This window comes from Lissotriton helveticus, chromosome 12, assembly GCF_964261635.1.
Source record: "Lissotriton helveticus chromosome 12, aLisHel1.1, whole genome shotgun sequence".
Lineage (NCBI taxonomy): Eukaryota > Metazoa > Chordata > Amphibia > Caudata > Salamandridae > Lissotriton > Lissotriton helveticus.
The window spans coordinates 850,688,543-850,708,600 of NC_136073.1; the positions used below are offsets into that span (position 1 = coordinate 850,688,543).

General features: G+C 48.3%; 1 protein-coding gene across 1 annotated transcript in view; it reads right to left on the reverse strand.

Moving 5' to 3' along the window:
- The window catches only part of ZFR2 (zinc finger RNA binding protein 2), a 553,880-nt gene that overhangs the window by 76,528 nt on the left and 457,294 nt on the right, over positions 1-20,058 (reverse strand). Inside the window, exon 16 of the mRNA XM_078669465.1 lies at positions 10,707-10,802. Coding sequence (XP_078525591.1) covers positions 10,707-10,802 — 96 coding nt within the window. The remainder of the gene's footprint in view (positions 1-10,706; positions 10,803-20,058) is intronic.

Here is a 20,058-nt window from a genome sequence, read left to right on the forward strand (position 1 = left end):
CGACTCCGGGGTTTGTAGGGGTGTCCTGCTCATGCAGGGGCACCCACACACATATAATCTAGCCCCCTGCCTTCAGGATTGAAAGTCCTACTTTAGGGGTGACTTGTAGGTTTTAAGTGTAGTGACCTCAGATATAAGGAAACATATATCTGTTGTAAGTGGTGCTAGCACCAGCTTACACAGGCTGCAATGGCAGGCCTGTAGTCACATTTTGAGGGGTCTCTCATGGGTGGTACAAAACATGCTGCAGCCCATGGGAGACCCCTGGTGTACCTATGCCGTGGGTACCTCAGTATCATATACTAGGGACTTACAGGGGTACACCAGTAGCCAATTGTGGAGGTACAAAAGTACTTATGTCAAATTTAGGGAGGAAGCACAGTGACTGGGGTCCTGATTAGCAGGATCCTAGTCAGACTAGTCTGTAAAACATACTGACACCAGCAAAAAGTGGGGGTAACCATAAAAGCAGATCCTACTTTCCTACAGAATCTATCTACAATGGGTGACTTAAATAAAGAGGGTTTGTCTGGCAACCCACGCAAAGCAGACAAGGAAAATTCTACTTACCAGTATGCATTTGTTCTTGGTATGTAGAGCTGTAGAGTTGTATACTTATGCATAGATCGCCATCTGGTGTTGGGCTCGGATGTTTGCACTTAGTTTATGTCTTGGAAGAAATCTTTGTAGTCCTGAGGTAGGTGTCTCCTTCTTAGGACAATAGTGCACATGGGCATCGAATCCATCTCCAGATTGTTTTTGCCATGGAGGGTTATGATAGAGTTACTAAGAATTAGAAAAGATGTCCATTTGTGTAATGTATCTAAGTAAGATAGTACTGGAAAGGATAGAGGTATCCGGGGAGGCGGGTGGGAGTATACGAATCTACAGCTCTACATGCCAAGAACAGATGCAAATGGTGTAATATTGTGTCAAAGCGGTTACAGATCTTCAGAACTCAGGAGAGGTAGTGGCGGAAGCATTCAGGGGTCTTGAGCTCTACTCTCAAAGAAGCATGTCTCAGAGAGAGGGAAAGAGCAGTCTTAGAAACATTGGTGCCAAAACTGCTGGCATTGCTCGTTCTTGGTGATGGCGAAAAGATCAAACCCATTTGGAAGACGCTGTGCGCCACTTCTGTATGTAAGTGCCGCTTGTGAGCTGCTAGCTGCGGGTGGCAGAGTTTGTCTGCCCAGGTGTTTAAAAATTCCACCAGTTCGTGCACCATCAGGAAAGTTCCCTTGCGGATCAGTCACTTCCAGAGGCATAGAGTCTGTTGGCACAGGGCCCAAGAACCCATCCGCCCTGCTTGTTGCAGTACCACATAGCAGTGGTACTATCCGAAAGCATCAGACCCACCAGCCTGGCAAGAAGGCTTCCTAAGCCAAGGGAATTGTCTACAAATTCAACAGACTGATGTGGAGCCAGGCCTCCGCCAAAGACCAAGGATGTCTTATATCCACCTCTCCCAGATGACCACCCCCACCCAGAAGTGATGCATCTGTCACCACTGTGAAGTCTGAATGGGGTAAGGAGAGGAGTAGGCCAGTGACCCAATTGTGGTCCACAAGCCATCACTGCAGGTTTTTACAGTCTCCTCCAAGATCTAGACAAGATCAGGCGGATTCCCAGGCGATGTGACCAGTGAGACTTTAGATCCCATGGCAGAGCCTGCATTCCCTTCTGACATACTTCTATTTGATCTTGAGGATGACCCAGTAGCCTCCCAGTCGTCCTCACAGATCCATGACAGGGGCTGAAACATCTGGATTATTGCCTGTATGTCCTGGACTCTCTTCTCTGTGGGGAAGACATGAAACGTTCAAAATAACTGATGAATGGAAGCATCTGCTGAGTCAGGTGTGACTTCAGCATGTTGATAGTGAACCACAGGAAGTAAGAAGGTTCGTTGTCTGGAGGTAGGTGATGACTACCTGGATAGAGACCGCCTTCAACAGCCAGTCGTCGAAATAGGTGAAGACTGGAACCCCTGACCTTCGAAGATGTGGCCCACTTTTGTGAATACCCAAGGGGCACTGTGAACTAAAAATGCTCCTGCCCAACTGTGAACTGCAGATAGCGCCTGTGGGCAAGCAAATAATGGATATGGAAGAAAAAGTTACTTCCTTTTGGTAATGCATTATCTGGTAGTGACAGGATCTAGCCGCAGATTCCTTACTTTAGAATCCTCCCCAGGCGCAAGATTATTTATTTATTTATTTATTCAAAGTTTTATATAGCGCGAACAAGATCCTTACAGATATCAGAGCGCTTCACAAAGACAGGGAAGGGGCAACAGAGTAAACAGAGATAATGGGAACAATATAGTAATCAGTGACAAGGTAATAACATGGATTATAAAAACAGACATAACACCAATCCATATATGATCAGGTAGGTAACATGGTAACATGGTAATAACATGGTAAGTAACATGGTAATAACATGGATGAAAGAAAAAAAAAAAAACCAACATAAAACCACTCCATATATGGTCAGGTACGGGAGTAGTATATAGCAGCACAGGTCATTGATCCGACTACCATGACGTACAGGTGGATCAGTAAACTAACGTGTATCATATCTTGGTCGGTAGTAATAGAGTAGCGTAATAGTGCCCCCAACAAGTCGAGGATAGGCAGAGCAGCGATACAAGCAATGCAGAGTCTCTGACACAACATCTGTAGCGGTCAGGAAATATTGGCCAGAAGCATTGTTTTCACCTCTTTCTTGAAGAGTGCAGTGGAGGTGATTAGCCGTGTTTCAGGAGGGAGCGCATTCCAGATCCTGGGTGCCATTCCTGAGAAGGAGCGTTTGTAAGTTTTCGCTTTCCGAAATCTACGGGGTTTCAGGAGTAGATTTTTAGTACTCCTATTGGATCTCGACCCACCTGATATAGACAGCTTTTGAGCGAGGTAGTAGGGTGCCTTGTGGTGCACGGCCGCGTGTGTCATAGTTGCAATTTTTAGCTGTATTCTGGCTTCAAAAGGCAGCCATTTTAGAGACTTTAGATCTGGGGATATGTGCGAGTGCTTTCTTGAGCCAGTAATGAGTCTCGCGGCAGCGTTCAGGGAGGCTCTTAAGGGTGCTGTTGTGGATAGCGGGAGACCGCTGAGGGTCGCAATTCCGTAGTCTATTCGAGGGATGACTAGAGCTTGTACAGCAGTTTGGAAGTCTTTGGCAGGGAGGAAGGGTTTAATTTTCCTCAGCGTGTTAATTTGGAAATTAGCTGCTTTTGTGGCTTTGCTGACGTGCTGCTGCATGTCGAGCTTGGCGTCGAGTGTGATGCCTAGGGATTTCGCCGAGTCCACGATGGTAGGTTGGACATTGAGTGCTGTTAGATTGTTGAGCCAGGTTTGGGTGGTGGAGATTTTAGCCGGAGGTGAGATGAGTAGGAACTCAGTTTTTAGAGCATTTAGTTTGAGGTGATTATCGGCCAGCCAGGATTGGGTGTTAATAAGCGTGGAATTCAGCTGTTTGATATCTTCCGGGGACTGTAACTTTAGGTAGAGTTGCGTGTCATCAGCGTACATATGGAATTGAACATTGGATGCTTGAAGCAAGGTGGCGAGGGGTTCCATAACGAGGTTGAACAGTGTAGGAGAGAGGGTGGATCCTTGTGGAACCCCAAGATCTGCAGGCACCGGTGTAGATAGTACATTGTCGATCTTGAACCTCTGAGACCGGTTGTGAAGGAAAGACGAGAACCATTTGAGAACAGTTCCCGATAGCCCCATTCTAGTACTTAGCAGCTCCAACAAGTTCTCATGTTTGACCGTGTCAAATGCTGACGAGAGATCAAGAAGGATGAGGAGGCAGGACTCATTACGATCCAGAATTTGGAGGGCGTCATCAATTATGTGTGTCATAGCTGTTTCCGTGCTATGTTTCGCTCTGAAACCTGATTGATGAGGGTTGAGGAGGTCAAATTTATCAATGTGTTTTGTTAGTTGGAGTTGGACACATTTCTCCAACAGTTTGGCCAGGGTGGGGATATTGGTGATGGGTCGATAATTGTTTAGGTCAGACGGATCAGCTGTAGGTTTTTTGAGTATAGGCGTGACTTGCCCCACCTTAAGGGAGTCTGGAATGTGTCCTTGTCGCAACGAGCTGTTAATGATCTTGGTCCAGAGAGGGAGGAGCAAGGGGATAAAGTCTTTTACCGCATTAGCGGGTAGAGGGTCTGTGAGGTGATTAGAGGGCTTCAAAGTGCAGAGCAGTTTGTGTATAGCTTCTTCCGAGTAGGTATCGAAGTACTGCCAAGATGCCTTGTTTTTAGGTTGAGTGTCAGCCATTCTGGTGTAGTTGGAGTATCGATTAACATCCATTATGAGGTCATTTCTTATGTTGTCAGTCTTATGTTTAAAGAAAGCAGAGAAGGCTTCACAGTGTGGAGTGTCGTTTGTTGTGCTATTAGCTTGTGTGGGTTGTGCCTTTGTTTGGGTCTTGATTAACTCGAACAGTTTTCTTGGCCTGTTCTTCGCTTGGTCCAACTGGCGGCTGAAGAAGTCCGACTTTGTGCGCTTTATTTTCCTAAAGTAGGCATTTCTCTTGTTCTTGAGCTTTTTGAGATGCAGTGCTGAAGGGACTGGATTTGGAAATGTTTCCACAGTACGTCCGCACGCGGCAGAGGACGTCACGCGATATCGTGCACCAGATGTGACGTCAACAGAGTCCATATAACCCCCACGCTGATGTCAGTTTCTTCCATGACTACTTTCCGGACTCAAAACGCAGAGCCACAGACTAAAACTGCCTATTGAACAGTGTGCTTAAACCAAAGATACTCATATCAAATAAATATTGAATTCCCAACCAAAAATTCAGTATATGAATATCTCAATAAAATTGTTAAGAGTAAAGAGAATTCCTACGTGGATTCGCCTTTTCTTCTGTTTTTTTTTGTTTTTTACTTTTACAAAAGATGAAGAAAAAAACAATTAAGACCCAAAAGGCCTCAGTTCACAGAGCGGGGAGGATGGGAGGGTTGTTGAGGAATCTGCGGCTAGATCCTGTCTCGACCAGATAATGCGTTACTGAAGGTAAGTAACTTGTTCATCTGATAGAGACCTCTAGCAGCAGATTCCTTACTTTAGAATCAAATGGCAATGCCATACCATCCCCGGAGGAGGGTCTGCAAACTGTAACAACGAAAGTCTCTTACTAAGACTGTCCAGAAAAAGAGAACAGACCAGAAATTTATGATAATGTAGGTGAGCAGAAACACACCTAACCATATGAAGTCCCCTAGAAGGAGTCCTAGGCAAATAAAGTCACAAAACTTTGAAACCTTGGGACGAATCTAACCATGTCAGTAAAACCAAACAGCTTTAAAAGCTCTCACCTCACAGCAACAAAAATTATAAGACAATAAAATCATGAGAAAGGTACTACTCATGGCAATAAGACTACTACACAGAGAAATCCTACCCCCACGGAGAAAACAAACATTTATATAAACACGAAGTCAAAGGCAACCTTTATCCCCCTGTTGACACAAAAGCAGTCTGGTAAAAGACCGAAATCTAAAACTTTAAAAAGGGATTGTAAAATAAAAGAAACCGACCACTGAGAGTGTTGTACATTAATTTGTCTAACCCTCTAGGAACCACACTTTACAATTTATGACCCAATGTACAGCCCCTAACGGCAGGAAATAAGGAAAATAGTTGCCTATCATAAACTATAAACAGTTACATATTAAAAGGAATTGGCCCTTAAGAGAGCAAAGATTCTGAAGTCAAAAATAAGTGTTCTACAAAGGGTAGAAACCTCAAGGCCTATGCCTATCCTCCTCAAGGATCAATCTATATAAATCTTCGAAGAGAAAAAATGGTACAGCATAAGAGAGAAATGTTCTTCAAGAACAAAGAAACTATGGTTAGCAATAAAGCACAGCGTTACGACAACCCTGAAAAAGGTGTGAAATATAAAATAACCTATGCCAATAGAAGGAATAGAATCACTTAAGATACTATATTTGCCTGGAGATCTGTAATATCATGATATCATTCCAGGCAAGTCATAAAGTTACACAAGACAAGCATTTGGCTAATAATGTTCTGCATCCAGCAGACGTAGAGACCTTCAGCTATCATGTAAACAGAAGGCAAGTACCAGAGAAAAGCCAAAGCCACATTAAAAATAATGTAGGCTATCAGATACCATCTGTAAAAATGTCAGAAGAAATTTGGATAGACACCCTAGTGCCATACCCTCCGAAAACATAATAGGCACACCTTTTAAGGGGTCTCTGCACCTAAGCCTCTCATTAAACGGCAAATTATATGCCACAAAGCTTCAATGGGGTACAAATCCAATAGTAGCACAGGGAACTAATCCTACACATAGAGTAGAAATCAGTCCACTTAAGCGCAAGACAAATAACGCATTTGCTGAGCAAACTCCTCCTGATCCATTTATATAAATGCATATTTTAAATGCATTTGACAGCATACAACCAATACTCCACAGTATATACCAAAATGATATCACTCTTGAGTCTAAACTCTTTTCCAGAGTAAATCAAACTGTGAGCTCTGAATAACAGGGCACAGACAAACAACATTGCACAAATTAAACACTGAAAACTGTCTTCGAGAGTCCAGTAGTTCTGCAGCACGCAGAATAAGCAAGAAAACTACTTATCATGGAACACGTCTGTCATCCCAAATGTCTGGGATTCAAAAACACCAGGTATCGCAAAATCTTTGTATTATGAAATATATCATAATTCAGTCATGTAGATACATCTCTACACAAGCTCACAAAAATAACTCAGGTGAACCTAGCAGATCGGCCAGCTTTGAACTGCCTTAAGGCTGAATCAGCCTGTTCACCAAGTAAGTGAACACCATCAAACGGCATATCTTTGAGACTCTCCTGCACACGCTGAAAACCCAGACTGACGCAACCATGCATGCCTGTGCAGAGCAACCGACTGAGCCATAGCTCTACCCACAGAATCAGAGGTGTCCATGCTACACTTGATGGTAAATCTTGCTGCCTCCCGGCCACCTTGCACCATGTGTAATAACTAGTTTCTGGCTTCCTCTGACAGAGAAGGCGGCCTCTGTGCCACAGAGTCCCATAAAGCATGAGAAAACGTGCCCATAAAACATGTAGTGTTTAGAGACCTCAAAGCTGAGCTTACCGAAGAAAATATATCCCTCCCACAACCTTCTAACCATCTGGATTCTTTACCTGATGAAACCAAAGGAAGGGCATTAGGGTTTGAAGAAGCTGCAGAAGCTTGAACTATAAGCTCTTTTGTAGTGGGATGTCTCAGATGACAAAGAGGTTCCGCAGGTGCAGAACGATGCCTATGGCTCACAGCCCGGTCAACAAGAGCTCCCGTCACAGGTTTTGCCCAAGCTCCTAAAAGCAGCTCAATCATGGACTCATCAAAAGGGAGCACAGGCTTCACTGCCGTCTCGCCTTGACAAAAGAATATTCAGCAAGGGATCCATTGACAAATCCACTGAGGGATATTGGCATTCCAACACCACAGCTGCCCTCTTCAATATTTCAGTCAAGGATTAACTTTCCTCCATTACCATACCAGGTGGAGAAAGTAAATCTGAAACTGGGGAGGTCTCTAATCCACTAATCTCCCCCAGTTCAGTCAACCAATTTTCCTCCACCAGAGGTTGGACAGCATGCAAAGGGTTTTGACCTTCCATGTTCTCTTCTTCAGTCACCAAACTGTGTACTCCCGCAGGAAAAACAGACCGGAGCCGAATAACACCAGATGGAGAGTCCTCCAAAGAAAATGGAACTGTCAGAGCCATACCTGGTGCCGACAAATGCCTTTGGGGCATCGTCTTGACGTTGGAAACAGGAATGGGCTCGGTGTCCATTGCGGCGCCAACGTCACTGGCTGAGTACACTTCGAAGCCCCAGGGTTGACTCTGACTGGCGCAACCTACTTCAAGGGCTGCATGGGCGCCAATGGTGTGAACCCTGAAGGGCTGTGCACCCGTGCCATCTCGAATCTGATAGTCAGAGGACCAACTGTCACCGAAGACGAGCCCGCCTGTGAGGGTCCAGCCAGGGTACTTCCTACCTCCCTGGGGCCAGAGGGCGCACCAGAGATAGACTGATGCTCAAAACCCTTTTGCAGAAAAAAAAGAATATTCCTGCATTTGGCCAGAGTCACCCCAGCTCCAGGATATTTTGGGAGGCACAGTGTAGACTCATGTAAACACTCCTCAACCGTCAGCTGGTATACTGTGTCAGACATACGTTTTGACAGATGGGTTCTCTGAGCCTCCCTTGACGTCGACGGAGGCGGCTAATTACCCGAACAACTACTGGACGGGTCTCAAGACTTCGGTTAAGAATGACGACACCATGATTTTTCAGAAAAGCATGCCGCCAGGATTTTCATACGGCACTCTTTCAATTCCTTTAGTCGAAGCCGCTGGCAAGAACCGCAGTCCTCTGAGTTGTGATGTTCCCCAAGGCACCACAAACAGGCAGTATGCGGAGATGTGATTGACATTTGTCTATCACAAGATCTGCAGCGTTTAAACCCAGATGACATCGCTTGAAAAAAGCACACTGTTCTCCTAACAAGACGTCGAGATGGGCCTGAAAGAATTTCCGCTAACCTCTCTGGATCAGCGTAGCAAGAGTGAAAAAGAAGGAACTGATGTCGGCGCAGGTGTTATGAGGACTCCGTTGATGTCACATCCGGTGAGGACGTAGGTACGGAGTTGTGCGACGCCCTCTGCTGGTGCGCAGACGACTGTGAAAAAAGTTCCAGATCCAGTCTTGCGTCTGGGGAGGAGTCTAAAGTAAGGAATCTACAGCTAGATGTCTCTATCAGATATACGGGTTATGCTACCATTCAGTCTCAAAGAACGAAGGCACACACGACCTGAGACAGGAACAGCATCTTCAATTTTCTCTTTCGCAGAGAGGTATCGAGAGGGTGACATCTAAGATAGGGCGAAGGCCTCCTCCCTTCTTTGGCACCAGGAAGAAGTGGGAGTAGCAACCATCTTTTACTTCTAAAGTTGGAATCGTCTATATGGCATGTTGGGGCAAAAGGGTCTGCACTTCCTGTTGCAAAAAGCACAGATGGTCCACCGTCAGATGTCCTGAGGGTGGTGAAAGGTACAGTGGATTGAAAAGGAATGCAAGGTTGTAGACCCATTGGAGAATTTGCAGATCCACTGGTCCGGACTCATTGCCAGATACCTTGGGAGAAAATGCTGGATCATGCCTTCGAGAGGGTGCTGTATGCCTGGACACTGCAGCAGCTGGAGGGGCGGGGTGCCGAGCTGCTTGTTGCCCTTTTTGTCCACACTGTCTGTGAGATCCACAGCCCTGGTCACAAAATGCTGGAAAGTTTGTTCGGCTGGTGTTGGCAGTATTGGTAATTCCTACCTTAGCCAAGGAGGGGGAAAAACTGTTAATGAAACGTTCTCACTGGGGCAGACAAAACCCAAGAACATCCTGTGGCCCAACTATCCTTGAATCATTCAAAGGCTGGTCTTTCAAATCTTTCCTAGCAAACAGGACGGGGCTGACTAAGAGCATATCCACGAAGGAGGATTTGAACCTAGGCTTGCCTCCTCCTCCGACGTTAGTGAGCAAGAGGCTGGTGCAGGTCATGGCATTGGAACAGAAGTGGGAACTGGAACCAATGCCCGAGCTGGTTTGGAGGGTTCAGCTGGTGCAGCGGGCAAACCTGCTGGCGGAAGTCCAGTTGGAGGTTTTCGCAGTCCCTTGGAGCATGGAAGTATGCCAGAAGGAGCTGGCAAGATGCAAAAAAAGGGGCAGTAAGGCCACACGGAAAGCTTCAATCTACAAAGGTTTCGCAGATGGACATGGAAATTAGGATTGAATTGGGCTGAGACTACTCAATCGCTCCAAAGCTGTTCGAGGTCTGGATCTAGACCGAGAGGCATGGTGACGCCCTCGTGTCTTCTCAGGAGGTTGAGAGTGGCGGGAAGGGAATAAGTCCCGCTTGGACCACTAAACATCTTTTTTGACTTAAATGATTACATACAGCGCGATGATCTGCCAAGGGATATGGACCTTCCTTTCTGCCTTGTCCAATCATGGTGAATGTGGAGGCTTTTGGTGTTTGGATACGTAAAGCTTCACCTCATAGTCCTGTATAGCCTTCAGATTCATCTAGGTCCATGCACTGGAATTGAGTTCCGACCCTAAGCACCAAAGGCATACCTCATGAGACTTTGTTACAGACATCTGTTTATGTCCGTCCTTACAGGCTCTGAACCCTGTAGTTTTGGGAGGGTAACATTCTTCCCTTGCACACTGGAATTAAAGTAATTTTTTTGTGGGAATTTGAGTCTCATCAGAGACAAAGGAGTAGCTCTGGATACACTATTTAATGGCACAAAAAAGAAGAATGTGATGTTAGCACATGAGTGGCGCCTACATGAGGCTTGACGCCTCACAGCTTCAGCGTGGAGCCACACAATGCCACTTACTGGTGTGCAGTAGTACTGCTGAAACGTTTCTGGATTCAGTCTAACGCCTGGAGAAATATTCAAAAGGTGATAAGTGTCCGTCAGAAATGTTTATGAGAGGCCCATGATGGCAAACCCACATAATACACCATCGATTAATTTACCTTCCACATGCTTTTCAAGACAAATAAAACTTACTGGTCATTAAACACATATATTTTGGACATTGAAACGCCTTCCTTTATGAAATATAACCTTTCTTACCCAGTCTGGAAGTGCAGACCACGTTGGAACACGCTGGCAGAGGTCTCTGAGAATTCGAATAACTATCACACAGGACTGCAAGCCATTTGCTCGAGCCTGTGCAAAAGAAAACAGGAAGATTGTCAGAATCTGGAGGTATCAAAAGAAATAACATACTAAATTCCAGAGAAAAAGGATTTAATCTGTCTGGTGGTGGTTAAGTGCTGAAGTGGATAGTTGTGAGGAAATTTTTTTTTACCTGCCAAACAAATACAATGCTAATGAACTGGTGTGGTCACAATTTCACAAAGCAAAATTACATCTAAAGCAGGAAGCTCAGCTATTGATCAAAACAAATTAGTTACCTACAAGTAACTGCAGTTGCTTACCTACCAGTAACTGCAATTCTTCAGCACTGATAATTTTGATAGATTAACATACTTGATTACTTCCCTGTGATCAGACCAGTAACCCTCATACACAATGTTCTAAAGCATGCATCTGCACAGAGCAACATTGGAAACTTATAGACTTCTATACCAGAATGCCAGATGTAAAAAAATTAAGTGGAGACATTTTTAAAGGGTCTTGTTCTTTAGCCTGAGACCACTGAACAAATCATTTCCATTTTGTGCAGTATGAATCAAGCTTCGATGGTGCGCCTGCCTCTTGTAATATTTTACGACAATCCTACGGAATGTCTGAAGTTCCAAATTCTAGATCTTGAGGAGTCTGGCTGCTAAGTAAGGGGAGTCTTGAAATTGTACTGTATGCCAGCCATGCTGAAACACAGGATTTTCTGTGGCTACAATAAATGGGAGTGTTACAGCATTCGTCTTTAAAGTTTATTGTTGCTAGAAAGTCACCGCTCCAAATGAATGAAAGGATCTGCTACAAACTAACAATTGAAATCTTTGTTTCTTTAGATATGTGTTTAGTTGCCTAGAGTCCAATAGAGGGTGCTATTATCCTGATCTGCAGGGAAAAAAAACTTTAAATCTTTGGTGTTGAGGCACAAGTTACTAACCTTCGGTAACGATATATCTGTAAAAAACATTTAGTGTTAGATTCCTTACCTTAGAATATCCCCAGGCGACAGACTGGATCCGGAAAGTTTCCGTCAGCAGTACCCTTGCGCGTCGGTAGGCGACGTCTGCGGCTCCGCGTCCGTCGTCTGTGTCGTGATTGCCGGGATGACGTTGTCGGAGTACTTAGATGCCGCCCTCAAGCGCTGACGTCAGTTCTGTACATAGCTTTCCGCGCCAGGACCGCAGAGCCATGATAGAAACCGATACTGGTGCCATGAAACTAGGGCCCTGAAAGGGATGTCCTTAACCCTAGATATCGGTGAGGATGGGTGGGGCGGTAAGGAATATAACACTAACTAATGTTTTTTACAGATATATTGTTACCGAAGGTAAGTGACTTGTGCATCTGAAAAGAAACACGTTAGTGTTAGATTCCTTACCTTAGAAAAGGTACCCCAGCAATACCAAACCCGGTGGTGGGTCTGCGAACCAATATTCACACCAGAAAGTCCTGGAGGACGGAACGGCCAAATAAGCCATCCCTCCGGACTTGGTTGTCCAGGCAGTAATGCCTAGCAAACGGCCCACGTAGCTGCCTGACAGTTGTCCAGCAAGGGGACTCCCTGACCCAGGGCAGTAGTAGCCGCCGTGGCCCGAGTGGAATGGGCACGCAGCTCAACAGGAGGCTCCTTTTTTGCCAAGGAGTAGCAAACCTTGATGCACAAGACGACCCACCAAGAGATGGTCCGCTTGTGCACCGCCCATCCCTTCTTAGCGCCCACGTAACCAACAAACAGCTGGTCGTCCACCCGGAACTGGCGTGTGCGATTTAGATAGAAGGAGAGCGCACGTTTTGGGTCCAGACGGTGAAGCCTCTCTTCCTCAGTCGAGGGATGCAGAGGCGGAAAGAAGGTAGGCAAGGTGATGAACTGCCCGATGTGAAAGGCTGTGCCCACCTTGGGCAGGAAAGAAGGACGAGTCCTCAGAACAACCTTGTCCGGATGGACAGAGAGGAAAGGAGGTTTAGAAGAAAGGGCCTGGAGCTCACCCACTCTCCTGGCAGAGGTGATGGCAACCAGGAATGCAGTTTTAAGAGTCAGAAGACGAAGAGGACAGTTATGAAGTGGCTCAAAGGGAGCGCACATCAGATACTTTAGTACAAGATTCAAGTCCCACTGAGGCATCACTAAGGGAACAGGAGGAAACGTGTGTGATGCCTTTCAAGAATCTATTTACAACTGGGGACTTGAAAAGGGAAGGCTGATCAGGAAGCCTTACGAAGGCTGAAATGGCCGAGAGGTAGCCTTTGATAGTGCCCAGAACAGAGCCCTGCTGGACAAGAGAAAGAAGGAAGAGGAGAACCTCTGAAAGGGGGGCAGAGAGTGGATCCACAGCCTTTGCTGTGCACCATGCCACAAATTTGTTCCACCTGCAGGCGTATACCGTTTTTGTGGAGGGACGCCTGGCTGCCAGAATCACATCACAGACTTCAGGAGGAAAGTCAAATGGCCTCAACTGCCGCCGCTCAATCTCCACGCATGTAGGTGGAGACGGAACAGGTTCGGGTGGAGAAGCGTCCCCTGCTGCTGCAACAGAAGGTCCTCCTGAAGAGGCAGACGCATTGGGGGATCGACTGACATGCTGAGTAGCTCGGGATACCAGTATCTTCGTGCCCAGTCCAGAGCCACAAGGATGACTTGGGCCCGGTCTCGCCTGATCTTCTTCAGCACTCTAGGCAGAAGTGGTATAGGCGGAAAGGAGTACAACAGTCCGCAGCTCCACTCGCGCCAAAAAGCGTCGCCGAGCGAGTGCCGCCTTAGAAATTCCAATGCGCAGAACTGATGACATTGCGCGTTCTCTTCGGTGGCGAATAGATCTAACCAAGGCTCTCCCCACTGCTGAAAGAGACCTTGCGCCACACCCGAGTTCAGACGCCATTCGTGATCCATCATGCACCGGCGGCTGAGTTCGTCCGCCCTGGCGTTCAGGAAACCTGCCAGGTGTTGAACCACCAGGGTGACGCCCTGGTGTTCCAGCCATTGCTAGAGGCGCAGAGCCTCCTGACAAAGGGTCCATGACCCCACCCCGCCCGGTTTGTTGCAGTATCACATGGCGGTGGTGTTGTCTGTGAACACCTGCACTACACTTCCCCGGACTGAGGGAAGGAATGCCTTCAGTGCAAGTCGGATCGCCCGCAGCTCCAGAAGGTTGATATGGAGCCGGCACTCCGCCGGAGACCAGAGGCCTCAGATCTCCCCCTCTCCCATGTGGCCCATCCATCCCAGGAGGGACGCATCTGTCACCACTACGTGCTCCGGTTGGGGTAGGGAGAGGGATCTTCCGCTGACTCAATCGTGGTTGGATGCACCACCACAACTGATTCGTAGTGCCCTCCGAGATCCGGACGTGGTCAGACAGGTTGCCCTGATGCTGTGCCCAATGACACTTCAGGTCCCACTGCAGAGCCCGCATCCGCCACCCGGCGTGATGCACCAGAAGGATGCAGGTGCCATCAGCCCCAGGAGCCGCAGCGTCAATCTGACCGAAACTCGGGATAAAGGCTGAAAGATCGGAATCAGAGCCTGTATATCCCAAACCCGCTGTTCGGGGGGGATAAACCCGAAACTGCGCCGAGTCCAGAACCGCTCCGATGAAAAGGAGCTTCTGAGAGGGGCACAGGTGTGACTTCGGCACATAGATGGAGAACCCCAGGGAGTGCAGGAGTTCGGCCGTAGTCTGGAGGTGGGAGGCGACTGTTTGGGGCGAGCCCGCCTTCAAAACCAATCGTCGAGATAGGGGAAGACTGAAAACCCCTGATCGGCGCAGATTAGCTGCTACCACCGCCATCACTTTCGTGAACACCCGAGGGGCACTGCTAAGGCCCAAGGGGAGTACGGTAAACTGAAATTGCTGGTGGCCTACCGTGAACCGCAGGTAGAGCCGGTGGGCCAGCAGGACGGGGATGTGGAAATACGCGTCCAGCAAGTCCAACGCTACCATCCAGTGACCTGGGTCCAGGGCAGCTAGGACCTGAGCCAAAGTCAGCATCTTGAACTTTTCCTTCCGGAGGAAGCCGTTGACGATCCGTAGGTCCAAGATAGGGCGTAGGCCTCCTTTGCCCTTCTTGGGTACCAGAAAGTAGTGGGAATAGCAACTACGTCCTACTTCTGGCCCAGGTACACGCTCAATGGCCCCCTTGGCCAAGAGGGCCGTAACTTCCTCCTGCAGAAGTTGCAGGTGGCCCCCGACATGTGTGGTACTGCGGTGGCATGGCTGGAGGGGCAACCTCGAAGGGGAGGGAGTAGCCCCTTCGGACGATTTGCAGCATCCACCTGTCCGACGTGATGGTATGCCAGTGGGGGAGGTGATGGCGAACCCTGCCCCCCACTGGCATCGAATGGGCCTGAAATGTTGGACTAGGAAGGCTTAGAGGCAGATGCTGCAGGGGCAGATGTGGACTGACCCTGCCGGTGTCCCCCGGTACCGCCACGGCAGTAACCATGTCCACGTTGAGACTGGTTCTGCGGCCTGTGGCTGGCTGGACGTGTGGGGGCGCCCCTTCCTTGGCCACGAAAGGGGCGAAAACTAAGTTTGCTGCCGTTGGCCTAGGCCCAATGACTTAGCCGTAACCCTGGAGTCCTTAAAACGCTCTAGAGCACTATGCGCTTTGTCGCCAAAAAGGCGACGGTCATCGAAGGGCATGTCCATGAGCGTGGCCTGGACATCCCCCGAAAAGTTGGCAGACCTAAGCCAGGCGTGGCGGCGAACCGCCACTGTCGTGGCAATCGCCCTACCCAGCGAGTCCGTGGTGTTAAGTCCACATCGGATCGGGTATCGTGCTGCATCCCGCCCCTCCGCCAAGGCTTGGGCGAGACGTGTCCGGGCCTCCTCCGGGCACTGTGGCAGCACCTCCGCAACCGTATCCCACAGAGAGTGGGTGTGACGGCCCAAAAGGCAGGCGGTGTTGACAGACCGCAGCCCCAAACTCAGAGAGGAGAACAGTTTCTTCCCAAACTGATCATACCTTTTGGATTCCCTATCCGGAGGAGTGGTCGGGAATGCGGTCTGGGACGTAGAGGCCTGAAATACCAGGCTCTGGGGGGTTGGGTGAACGGACAGAAAGCAGGGGTCGCCCGGAGCTGGGCGGTGGCGTCGGGCCACGTTCCGATCCACAGGGAGGCCTGTAGAGGGCTTGGACCAGGTACCCATTAGAACGTCGGTGGGGGCTTCGTTAAACGGCAGTAGAGGCTCCGAGGAGCTTGCCTGCGGTTTGAGCACCTCAGTGAGGAGGTTAGTCCTCACGGCTGCGACAGGGAGCTCAAGATCCAAGGCCTTGGCCGCCCTGTTCAACGCCATGCTGTAAGTAGCCCCCTCCTCCAAAGCCACGGAAGGAGGAGAGATGAATCCAGTGTCAGGCGAAGTGTCTGGACCACTGGTCTCCCCCAGCTCATCTGCCCAGTCCTGGCTCAACGGGCACTACTACTCCCAGTCTTCCTCGTCATCCATCTCCTGGAAACCAGGCAAAAATGATAGAGCTGGGTCGTAGGTGAAGTGCTCACCCATCGGCGTCGGAGACGGCGTCGCATCCGGACCGAGGCTGAAACCGGGGACGGCGTCGTCCGAAGGAGACGCCGGGATCAACACCCTCGGGGTCGGCGCAAGAGGAGGAGTCGTGAGGTTGACTGGCGACGACCCGGATCCAGGCCGGGGCCCTGCGACGTCGGGACCAGAGTCGACGATGGCGCCGGGGCCGAAGCACCCAACAGTGCTGGGGCCGAAGCCGCCGGCCCGCAAGAGCTCCTAGTCGTCGGACCCGCGGGGCCCGAAGGCGCCTCAACAAGGTCCAACGGAGGGAAGTGAGTCCTCATGGCCACGAGGAAATCACTTATCTCCTCCGGCGGGTGTGGAGCTGGACGCGGCGCTGCCGGCTCCGGCGGAGCCGCATGGGCGGTGTCGCCCGTACATTGGGGGAGTCGGAAGAGCGATGATGCCTCTTCGACTTCTTTTTCGAATGCCTCGACTTTCCGGAGGACTTGGAGTCCGACGAGTGGTGGTGACTCGACCAGCAGTGATGACTGAGGCTCTGTGACCGGCCCCTTGACTCCGGCGCAGAGCTGACTGCCGGAGCTCGAGCAGCTTACAGGACCGCTCCCGTCTAGCCTCCGAGGTCAAGGCCAGGCAGTCAGGGCACGACTTGTCATCGTTGTTGGCCTGAGGCAGTAAAGGCACCGACGGTGGGGGTCGGTCACCGACATCAAACGGTGACAGGCTGCACAAGGTTTAAAACCAGGCATCCCTATCGGCACTGCGAGTCGAAAATCGACATGAAAAGTGATCAAAAGAGATCAAAAATGTTAGTAAAAAAATAACTAGAGTACTGCTCTTCCCGGATCTGTGCTCGCTGGCGCGGAAAAAAGAAGAACTGACATCAGCGGGCGAGGGCGGCGTCTAAGTACTCAGTCGACGTCATCCCGGCGATCACGACGCCGACGACAGACGCGGAGCCGCAGACAACGCCTACCGACGCGCAAGGGTACTGCTGACGAAAACTTCTGGATCCAGTCTGACGCCTGGGGAAATTCTAAGGTAAGGAATCTAACACGAACGTGTTTCTTTCAGATATAATACTATGTCGCACCTTTGTTGAACAATTTGAGAATTTTCCGGCATCAGTTGTATGTACTTGTTTTTTTTTTAGTTCAAATCTTTTTTTATTGAGCAAAAACAAAAATGATAACGGCCATAAGGCATCAGTAAAGTTACATTCGTATTGGAGTGACGCCGTGGTCAAGCATGGATCAGTGCATATAACACAATACATACATACATACAGTAACGGAAAATAAAGCATAATGAAAACAAGAAGGTAACATCAGTCCGGATCTGTAAATGAGATGAGATGAATGAGATGAATGAACAAATAAATGGATAAACAAATAAATAAATGAAAAGGTGAACAATAAAATATGCCATCATTGCAATCTTTACGTTTGTGTACGGTTCCGTAGTGCTCTCCATCCAGATCTAGTCAGATAATACTAGGCATACTTTGTCATCCCTGCACATTGTGTCTAAGCCTGGTAAGCCCATATGGGCAGGATATAACCAGTACAATTCGTGCATCAGGCACCCCCACATTTACCAAGTGTTGATCTCATTGGTGGTGAATCATGGTGGATCGAAGGTAAAGGAGGCCTGGTCTAAAGAAGACCATAGTTTTTTGTTGGTAACCTGCCATGGTGATGAGTGAAGAGCGGGATTGTCAGTGCCCCTAATGCAGGATAGCCATTCCCTCCAGGCATTAAAAGAGACCTCAGATGCTGATTTCCAATTGCATAGGACTACCTTGCATGCTAGTGTTAGCAGGAGATCCAGGAGCTGACGGTCATGATCCCCCTTTAGTAGTGGGTCTAAAGCCCCCAGGATAATGTAGATGAATTCCCTTGCAGGGTGTATGTCAAACGTGTGCCCAATGTAGTCAAAGATTTTAGTCCAATATGTTTGGAGCATGGGGCAATTAAATAACATGTGTGGAAGGTCACCAATACCCGAGGAGCAGTTCCAGCAAGTCGGTGTGTCTCGTAGGCCAACCTTAAATAATCGTTGTGGGGTCCAGAAAGCCCTGTTAAGAATCATATATTTGGTCTGTGATAGTATCGGCGAGACCTTATGTGTGAGTGCTGATGCATGTATCCTGACCCAGTCTATGCTTATGCCAGTGTTATTTGGTTCTGATTCCCATTTGGCTTCGTTACGCCTCATCGATTTGTTGGGTGTTGGTGCAAGAAGTTTGTATATTTTTGAGACAACATGTCCAGAGGATTGAAAGTGAGGGAGTATAGATTTTAGCCAAGGCGTCACTAGTTTGAACGTTCTACTGGATAGGGCCGACTTTAGCTTCAGGAACGAGTAAAAGTCAATCGGTAATAGGGAGTGTCTAGCCTGCAGAGTCGAGAATGGCAGTGGCATGTTATTTTCGTGTAGATCTGCAATCACATTAACACCTTTATCAGACCAGTGGTCCCATATTATGGGCGATCCGCCAATTTTGATTGACGGGTTACGCCACAAAGAAGCAGATGATGAATTATGGATTTGTAGACCAGTTTTGTGAGCGCGATCTAACCGCAAGAGAGCTCTCTTGGTATTAAGTATGATGTATTTAGAATTCGTAAGGTGTGAGAGATCCATTGTGAGCACAGCAGAGAGCAGGGCCTTTCCGACAATGGATCTCTCAATGTCAATCCATAAGGGCGTATAAGTAGGGTCTTCAGTAAACCAGGAAGCTCCTTGTCTGCAGAGAAAGGCGGTTTGGTAGTTTCTGAAATTTGGTAGACCTAAGCCCCCTTTAAGCTTTGGCAATTGCAGTTTCTTCATGGCGATTCTCGGTTTCTTCCCTTTCCACAGGAAGTCCGTTAACGACTTCTCAACTTTATGTAGAAAATCCTCCGAGAAGGTCATGGGGAGCATACATGCCATATAGTTTACCAGGGGACTGATCATCATTTTTAATGTTTCCGCCCTACCCCACCATGAGAGGAACTTTGGGGACCAGCCATCCAAGAGTTTTTGTATTTTTTTGTATAGTATCTCCTCATTAATTTTTAGGGTGGTTACCAAATCCCTTTCAAATTCCAAACCTAAGTATTTAAAACTCTTCGGCTGCCAGGTCAGCCCGGATTCGCCCAGGATGTTTTTATCACACAGATTATTTAACGACTTCACCTCAGTTTTATCCTTGTTCAGGGAGTACCCAGATACACTCGAGAATTCTTCGATTGTGGAGAGTAACGCCGGTATAGCCCTTTCAGCTTTTTCACTCATGACCAATACATCATCAGCATAGGCCGTGAGTTTGATTGTACAGCCTGCGAATTGAACTCCTGCAATTTCAGGGTTTTCCCTAATATAGTACAAAAAGGGTTCAATTGCCAGGAGGAATAAGGACGGGGACAATGGGCAGCCCTGCCTAGTGCCTTGTTCTAGACTAAAGGGGGAGGAAAAGGCGCCACCAGCCCGTACTCTAGCAGAGGGACAGGCATAGAGGGACATGACCAACCTAGTGAATAGGGGACCCAGGTCGAACTTATGTAGCACAGCATTTAGATAAGTCCAGTCAACTTTGTCGAACGCTTTTTCAGCGTCTAGTGTGATAGCCACGGTGGGCGTGGATAAGAACTTCGCTTTTTCAATAACGTGAGCCAGAATTCTCGTGTTATCGCTCGAAAGCCTGTTCTTCAGGAATCCCGCTTGCGAGGGATGTATTAGGGTCGGCAGGACCTTCTGGATGCGTTTCGCTAAAATCGATGCCAGGAGCTTACAATCTAAATTTATCAGTGAGATAG